Genomic DNA, 8,804 nt, shown 5'->3' on the forward strand with positions numbered 1-8,804 from the left:
CCTCTGATGTCTTCAGTTGTAAATATGCTGCTGAATATTTGAAAGGAACTGTGATTTGAAGCTTCAAATAGAAATAAAGAGTTACAATTGTCAGAAGAATGAAGAAAAGTCACACAACTTTATAGAGGCAATAGATGTCAGTTACAGAGTTTTTCAATCAATGTTAGAGGACTTTATATAAAAAAATTTCAAAGGGTTAAACATATATGATCAGAAAGGATTAAGTTGTCTGTGAATTTGTGACTTATGTTGGGAATGATTCATTCAAGTCTTTGTAATGTAAATTGTTTTCATCTTCCTTCTTGGTTCTTGGCTCTGTTTTTGCTATCAAAATAAATGAAACAGAAACTTGCCTGCTCTAGGCATGTATTGCTTAAATTCTGTCTACACTGATTTAAGTTTTAAAAAAGGGAGGGCAAAGTGATACTTGAAAAGAACATAGTAGTATTCCACTAAGTTTTCTTTACTATTAAAAAAAACAATTCATTGAAGTGTTCCAACTAAAATCGATATATTTGGTCATTAAAGTAAAAAAAAAAACAATTGATTATTGTTAGTTGGATGCTTATCAAAGAAACAATAACCACTTTGAGGATTTTCTTTGAAAACTACATTACTCAGTTCAATTTAACATTAATATAATATAAAGAGAATTTCTACATCACTCAAAATTAGCTAAGTGTTAAACCAATAACAGGTAAAAGCATGTATGCCTACTTCATTAAGAAAGGCCAACAGTACAGTACAAAGATCAAGACCAGCAGCTATTGGTGGTGGTTGAAATAGTGACATAGGCTGCTATCACGTATCAACTAGTGTATCTGTCATATAATTATGATAGAAAATTTTGGTATCTAATCAAATCCAAAGTATCTAGTAGTAGATGAGAATTAATGAAGTGGCTTCAAGTCCCATGGTCATTTCAAATCTTAGTCACAATAAAGAGAAATAAATCAACTATAAAAAAAATGCGTCTCAAGAAATTAAAGACTAATTGTGTCAAAATCTCTTCAAAGACTAATTACAGGCCATTAAAGATAATATCATTTCTTTTTCTTTCTTTCTAGGAAGTCAAAGATATACTCAAATAAGCAAATATATATATATATATATATATTTATAGACAGAGTATTGCTATGTAGCACCAGTGCTACTATTATTATTGGTCCAATAATTGATAGGCGTTCCTATCTCATCAAGAAAAAAGCAACATCATCATCATTACTAATCAAAGATGGAGGGATACCTTTACTTCCAAAATGATAGATTATATTTAAGTCAAGATCAATACGAGACTTGTCAGCTCCGATTAAAGTATACAATTGATCAACAAGAATATTGTAAGTGATAGTCTTTGGCACATTCATACCCTTGCTTTGTTTAGCACTAAATGACCAACCTTCGTTCAAAACTTGTTCCCACGATCCATTATATAACACCACAATATTTATATGTGTTTGACCTGTATAACATATGACAAAAGGTTCGAAATCCAAAGGTTATTAGGTAAAACTAGCCAAAAGAAATAAGAAATAAATGTGTGAAGCAAGCATGTGTGAAACATGTGTGAACCAAGTGTGAAACGTGTGTGAACCGTGTGTGAACTGTGTGTTAACCCAGTGTGAAGTATGTGTGAACCAAGTGTGAATCATATGTGAACCAAATGTGAATCATGTGTTAAGTACTCGTGAACCAAGTCTGAACCAAGTATGAATCATGTGTGAACAAAGTGTGAATAATGTGTGAACAAAGTGTGAACGCAGTGACCTAAATCGCGAAAATGTGAACCAAGTGTGAACACAGTGACCTAAATCGCGAAAATCATTCGAAAATTCGTCATCTCAACATAAAATGATTTCTTTTCACAGATTTTTTAGTGTATGGTAGTTCCAAAATTCCATTTAAACTATTACACAAGACACCCATAACCTATAAATAAAAAAAAACTTACTCATTATCAAATCAAATGTTCAAACTTCTTCAAGTTTGTGAGAATCTTTAATCTTCTTCAACTTGGGTGAGAAGAAAAAAAAATTATGATAGATTACATCATTTTCGAAAGCTTCGTGAGAAAAAAATTTGTGATGATTCTCTTTGATGATGATTTGAGAGAGAGGGAGAAGGAAGAGAGAGAAGGGGCTGAAGACGAAATGGGAAGGGAAAAAATGGGAGAAAGAAGCCTAATGTTAATAAGGGTAAGCTAGTCTTTTCACATGGGTATAATGTTAAAAATATGAGAAACATTAATGTGGGGTTGGAGTTAGTATGACCCTATAAAATAGGGTCATTTCATGGAGTTCCCCTAACATTCCGCTAAACTTATTTATTTATTTTTAAAAAACCTTTGGAAATCGCTTTCGTAGTAAGAATCCATTTAATATTCGACACGTGTCAAAATTACTTACCCTATTACCTAAACCTTTGCCGCCATGACTGTAAAAAACATCTTAGAGAAAAAATACCCGCGAATTTGGAGAATGGTAAAACCTCATTTGGCGCCAAAAATGGTCCCAATATATATAAACCCCTACACTCAAGACTCGTTCTCGTATTCCCTCTCTTTATCCCGATTCTCTGTTCTGATGAGCAAAACAATGGAGACTGATAATGCTACAGTAATGGCGGAGGAGAATGTGAAGAAGGTTTGCTCCGTTACTGGGTCCGGGTACGATAATGGTACGGCGATCAAACTTTTAGTCGATAATCCTGTCCCGATGACCGTTAGCCGGACGATTACTGGTACAGGGTTTAGAATTTCGACCCAGAATATCGAACAAGATTCTAAGGGTTCCAACATTGAGACGGATGATCAGGAGAAGGCGAGTAAGGTTGCTATTACTCCTAGAATGTCTTTTGATGATTTTTTGAAATCCACGAATACTCAGGTTATGACTACTATGGAGTATCTCAAATCCCAGGTGCAAGAATCTGAAGTTCGGGTTAAGGAGGAAACTGATGTTGGGTTTGAGAAACAGGTGGTGTCTCAAAATGAAGTAAAGTGTTCCAACGATGAAAGTCTCAATGGTAAAATCAAGCAAGGAGTGTTAGAAGTAGCAGTAGAGACGGTGAAGCGCAAGACTCTTGTAGAGAGTTTGTGTGAGGAACAGGTTCGAAGTAACAATCAAGTCATGGTGAAACTAGATAACCCCATTAAAGCTCAACCAATAACGGCTATAGTTCCAGTGAAAGACGAGCCTGTGATAGATGCTGAGCCGATTAACTGGGCGAAGGCCATTGTTCCGGTGAAAGAGGAGGCGGTAAGAGAAACATTACGCGAGCGTTTCATCAAGAAATTCAAAAGTGCCCCCGTTAGAGGACCGAGTTGGCAGAAGCTGCCTGATGCGAAGAAGCAGAAAACTGAGAATCAAAAGCCTTGTCCCATTCCAGTGGAGGATGGGGACTTCCCTGAAGACCCGGACTGGTTTTTGGTGGGAAGAACAATGGTGACCGCGCTTTCAACAACTAAAGGCAGGAAATTGGTGGACAATGAGATTGTCCATTTCGCTTTTCCTTCCACTGACTGGAAATCTAACGGCCGTTGGATTGTTCGCTTTTCGACCAAACGATATGGAGAGGTATATTTGTTTACACTTGGTCACATTTCATTTCTGCTAAAATTTGATTTTTGAACTTTTCTGTGCAAATCATAAATATTGAAGATTGTACTATATGTGCATTGATTGGTTTGTCAAGTCTTATAACTGACATCGGATGTGTTTAATTGTACTTAATCATTAGATTGGTAGGCTTCCAATGGAGTGGGGTAAGTGTGTTGTTCCTCTTGTAAATTCTGGTAAGGTGAAGTTTTTTGGGCGTTGTGTAGCTGCACCATCAAACCTTTCTATAATGCAAGATATTATTTTATATGTGAGGTAAAGTTGCAGTTTGTACCAATCCTTAGTTTCCATATTGAACCCCTATTTGGTTTTGTTGTCTGAAATTAATTTGATTTCTTGTTAATCTTATCAGCTTTTACATCCACCGCTCGATGTTTATAGAGGATGATAACTCTTCACGGGGGTGGAAGCTAGAAGCTGTGAACATTAACTCTACAATCTACCCCCTCCTCACCTTGTTCAAGTTGCTGAAAATCCAACCTTATCAGAGGGTAAACTCTAAATTTATTGAAATTTTATTCACATTCAGCGAGAAAGAAAATCTCTAGTTCCAGTTAATTTTAAGTAGAGATTTTAATTTTGATTTTGCTTGGAACAGGCTGAGTTCACCCCAGAAGAACTTGATTCTCGGAAACGCCTTTTAAATCTAGAAGTATGTACTAGTTGGTCAATTATGTGTTGGTTATACGAGAATTGCTACACTTTGATTGACATGGCTTACAAATTAATCATTAATTTGTTTATCAACGCAGAGTGCTCCAGATGAAACTGCATCAATGCTGCCTATTGTAAAAAGAAGACAAGGTTGCCAGCAGTATCCAGAGCAAAGCAAGGATGAGCAAGCCGTTTCTGAGTCATCTATGAATAATATTGTTGGTGCTGCAGAATCATATGATTTGGAGGTCTGTGATGTTTAGAGTATATTGTTTACCTTGAATGAATAATGGTATTTTGGTTTTGAAGGTTCAAGTGTTTGTCTTGTATACTTTCTCTTACTTCCTGTTGCTATCTTAATATTTTAGGAGATGGAACCCCCCAGGAATCTCACTTGTAGTCTAAGGTCATACCAGAAACAGGCCCTCTACTGGATGTCAGAACTAGAGAAGGGAATTGATGTTGAGGAAGCAGCGAAGACCCTTCATCCTTGCTGGGCAGCCTATAAAATAAGTGACGAGTATGTAGTTCTCTTTTGAAGAAACATTTCTGCTTCTATTAGTACTCATTCTTTCTTACTTAAATAGTTTCCGAGTAACTAATGAATACATTCTGGTAGGAGGGCTTCCTCAATCTATGTCAACCTCTTCTCAGGGGAAGCAACAACCAAATTTCCAACTGCCACGCAGATGGCAAGAGGGGGAGTGAGTATCCTAACACCCCTTCCTCTGTTATGCTGTAAACATTGACAATTTGTTGTCTGACTTCAAAAGTATATCTGTAGATTCTAGCAGATGCGATGGGACTTGGAAAAACTGTTATGACAATTGCTCTAATTCTTAAAAGTCCTGGTCATGGTAGTTCTAATAATCAAGGACTTCTTAAAGGTTCTCAGACAGATACCTCATCTAAACCAAACGGCGGCACTCTTATTGTTTGTCCAATGGCTTTGCTAAGTCAGTGGAAGGTGCATATCTCTTTGCTAATGCATGAATGATATTAATTGATAGTATTATAATTCTATGATCCTTGCAATAGTGCTTATTGGCTCTCCTTAAAATTCTCAGGATGAGCTTGAAACTCATTCGGATGCAGATAGCATTTCCATATTTGTTCACTATGGTGGGGGAAGGTCAACTAGCCCCAAGTTGATTGCAGAGCATGATGTTGTCTTGACAACATATGGTGTCTTGAGTTCTGCTTATAAATATGTAAGGAAGTGTAATTGTTTTAGTAAATATTTACACCTCTTAATTCTTTTTTGAATAATGCATTAAAGTATTTTTCATCGTGATACAGGACGAAGAGAACAGCATTTTCCACAGCATGGACTGGTATAGGGTGGTGCTAGATGAAGCCCATACAATTAAGTCTTGGAAGACCCAAGGTGCTCTTGCTGCTTTTACTTTGTCCTCACATTGCAGATGGTGTTTGACAGGAACACCTATTCAGGTTTGCTTTCTACTCTATTTATTAGTGTTAAGCATACATTTTATCCTTTTTGTCATGCATATTCCAGGATTCATACTTAGTTTAAATGTCTCGAAATTTTAGAACCATTTGTGCCCATGGTATCTCACAGTTGATGAATTTGTGTATAAATTGCTGCAGAATAATCTGGAGGACCTCTTCAGCCTCTTATGCTTCTTGCATGTTGAACCATGGTGCAACTGGGCTTGGTCTGACAAAACATGCTAAATTTAGTTCTGTGTACATTGTAGAGTAGACATTAAGAGGACTTGTTATTTTGTCAATTTGTTCATTTCGTTCAGTCATTGTATAATTCTACTTATTTACAGGTGGAACAAATTGATTCAAAGGCCTTATGACAATGGGGATCCTCGAGGCCTTAGACTAATAAAGGCTATTTTGAGACCGCTAATGTTGAGAAGAACAAAGGAATCAAAGGACAAAAAAGGAAGGTGATCATACTATATTCTCAGTTCCTCGGCTTTGTAGCACATCTCTTTTTCTCTTAAATCAGATTATGTTGTTAAAAATTTTATACTTGTGAAATGTGTAATCAGACCCATACTTGTTCTTCCTCCAACTGATATTCAAACCATCGAATGTGAACAATCAGAAGCTGAACGTGACTTCTATGATGCCCTGTTCAAAAGGTCAAAGGTATATTATGTGTTCTACTATTTTTCCATGAAAATTCCTATTGAAACTTTTTTGCTTCAAAATTTTGTTTCAGTTGAAGCATTATCATCCATTGTTAGATTTTGCTCGCATGTTCATCAGTATTGGTCCTTCAGCTAACCACAATCATACAATTTTGAATTAACAGGTCCAATTTGACCAATTTGTGGCACAAGGGAAAGTCCTACATAATTATGCTAACATTCTTGAACTACTCTTGCGTCTGAGGCAGTGTTGCAACCATCCGTATCTTGTTATGAGGTGAGAGTAGCAACATCAATATCATTGAAGTAAAACTTATGCTTTCTGTAGTCCATTTCTTTTTTTCTTATCTGTGGCATCTGTGGTTTCGAAACAATGCAGTCGAGGAGATTCACAAAAGTTTGCAGATTTAAATAAGCTTGCCAAGAGATTCCTTGACTCAAATTCTGACTCAACATCTTCAGCTTCAGCACCACCCTCCAGAGCCTATGTTGAAGAAGTTGTTAATGGCATTCGATGTGGTGATAACTCTGAGTGTCCCATTTGCCTGGAGTCTGCAGATGATGCTGTCCTAACACCCTGCGCCCATAGGATGTGCAGAGAGTGTCTCCTTTCAAGCTGGCGGACACCGGCTGCTGGCCTCTGCCCCATTTGTAGGCAGATCCTTAAAAAAACAGACCTCATAACCTGCCCATCAGAGAGCAAGTTCCAAGTTGATATTGAGAAGAACTGGAAAGAATCATCAAAGGTTTCTAGTCTCTTGCATTGCTTGGAAAGAATCTGCTCCTCGGGCTCTGGTGAAAAGAGCATTGTTTTCAGTCAGTGGACTACATTTTTGGATCTTCTAGAGATTCCTTTAAAGAAGAGGAGAATAGGGTACTTGAGGTATGATGGAGGGCTGTCTCAGAAGCAAAGGGAAAGAGTCTTGAATGAGTTCAACGACACCAAAGAAAAAATGGTAAAAAAAAAATAAAACTTAGAACTATGGCTTCTTTTCTCAATCATTGATCACTTGGGTTATGATGTTCATGTGGGGTTGGGCTGTATTTCAGGTACTACTAATGTCTTTGAGAGCTGGTGGTGTTGGCTTGAATTTAACTGCAGCATCCAATGTGTTCTTAATGGTACTTTATCTTTTTCATTTTCATCTTGAAAAACTCCTACAAAATGGTAATATGATATTTTATGTCATGTTATGCTGTGTTTATGTAGGATCCATGGTGGAATCCAGCAGTTGAAGAGCAAGCAATCATGAGAATTCACCGCATTGGTCAAAAAAGAACAGTTTCTGTCCGTAGATTCATCGTCAAGGTATGATCCGGTTATTAAAAAAATGGGACGGGTTTAGTTTGACCCGTAACCTCATATTTTGAGTTGGGCTATTCCCTTAGGATCCTCTGGCATTGCAGACTGGGCCCAGGGGCCCAGTATGGTGTAGGTCCATGATCCATCCATTCAACTCCAAAACAGTCTAATACATGCATAAATCATTAGAAACTACAAAACAAAAATAATAACAATAATAAAAGGAAAGCATGAATAATTGGACATATCCAGTCAAATTTGTATCAAAATTTATAATCACCTAACCTTTTCAATTTACAACTTTTTATCCATTTATTTAATGATGCGTCCAAAGGGGAATAAATAATTGGACATTGCAATGGTATTGTTATATTGGGGAGATTTGATTGAACAAATTGCTATAAAATGACAGGATACTGTTGAGGAACGCATGCAGCAAGTTCAGGCAAGAAAACAGAGAATGATTGCTGGGGCACTTACTGATGAAGAGGTTCGTTCTGCTAGAATTGAAGAGCTCAAAATGCTTTTCAGATGAAAAAAATTGCAAGTCTTTTTTGGGTTAGTGGGAATGGTTTTTATTGTCAAACTTTTGTAAAGATGAGTTGGGTTTATTTATGCACAGCTGGGGCTTCGTGTCTAGTCTTAGTACTATAATTTTCTCTTGTTACAGTGAGAGCCCAATTTTGTAAATTTTGGAAATATCAAATCCCAATTGAAAATCACCACAATTCCTTCATCATATGACTATCAACCCTTTTGACTAGTAACTTTGTAGAATGATTTAAATAAAGAAAAAAGGTAAGGATCTTTAGAATATTCTCGAAATGACGGTTATATCCTTGACCAGTGATCATCGAGTTTTGACCGGTTAAGGTATAGCCGTATCTAATTGGTAACAATAATAATAAATGAATGCCATAAAGTGCAGCTCAACTAAACGACAATAAAGATAGATAAGCACAAACACAACCCATGCACGTGTCAATCAAATCTTGGTTCTTAGGTCTCCAATTGACCACGTAAGCCACTCGTCTACCGTTTGATTTCTGGCAAAAGGACTAGGAGGAACAACACAAGGGTATGATGGTGCCACGTGGCACT

General features: G+C 36.9%; 1 protein-coding gene across 2 annotated transcripts; it reads left to right on the forward strand.

Annotated features, from left to right (window-relative positions):
• Positions 1 to 2,447: 2,447 nt before the first annotated feature.
• Positions 2,448 to 8,425, forward strand: LOC133819010 (DNA repair protein RAD5B). Of its 2 annotated transcripts, XM_062252150.1 has the most exons (19): positions 2,450 to 2,823; positions 2,919 to 3,575; positions 3,739 to 3,872; positions 3,970 to 4,108; positions 4,216 to 4,269; positions 4,370 to 4,519; positions 4,640 to 4,791; positions 4,891 to 4,975; positions 5,056 to 5,238; positions 5,339 to 5,482; positions 5,571 to 5,723; positions 5,883 to 5,950; positions 6,071 to 6,193; positions 6,299 to 6,398; positions 6,565 to 6,677; positions 6,780 to 7,356; positions 7,451 to 7,522; positions 7,611 to 7,709; positions 8,116 to 8,425. In XM_062252150.1, exons 1-19 carry the CDS (start codon positions 2,806 to 2,808, stop codon positions 8,236 to 8,238), a joined length of 3,144 nt encoding a protein of 1,047 aa, XP_062108134.1. In that variant the 5' UTR covers positions 2,450 to 2,805; the 3' UTR covers positions 8,239 to 8,425. The 2 variants fall into 2 exon arrangements, with proteins under 2 accessions (XP_062108133.1, XP_062108134.1); XM_062252149.1 differs by having other exon boundaries at positions 2,448 to 3,575.
• The last annotated feature ends 379 nt before the right edge of the window (positions 8,426 to 8,804 follow it).

This window comes from Humulus lupulus, chromosome 2 (genome assembly GCF_963169125.1).
Source record: "Humulus lupulus chromosome 2, drHumLupu1.1, whole genome shotgun sequence".
Classification (NCBI taxonomy): Eukaryota; Viridiplantae; Streptophyta; class Magnoliopsida; order Rosales; family Cannabaceae; genus Humulus; species Humulus lupulus.

Excerpts from the sequence above, each read along its gene's own strand:
- LOC133819010 (XM_062252149.1), top strand. The coding sequence starts at position 2,478 with ATGGTAAAACCTCATTTGGCGCCAAAAATGGTCCCAATATATATAAAC. Across the intron at positions 4,792-4,890 it reads GCCTATAAAATAAGTGACGA|GAGGGCTTCCTCAATCTATG; the intron begins GTATGTAGTTCT and ends ACATTCTGGTAG. Across the intron at positions 7,357-7,450 it reads ACGACACCAAAGAAAAAATG|GTACTACTAATGTCTTTGAG; the intron begins GTAAAAAAAAAA and ends GCTGTATTTCAG.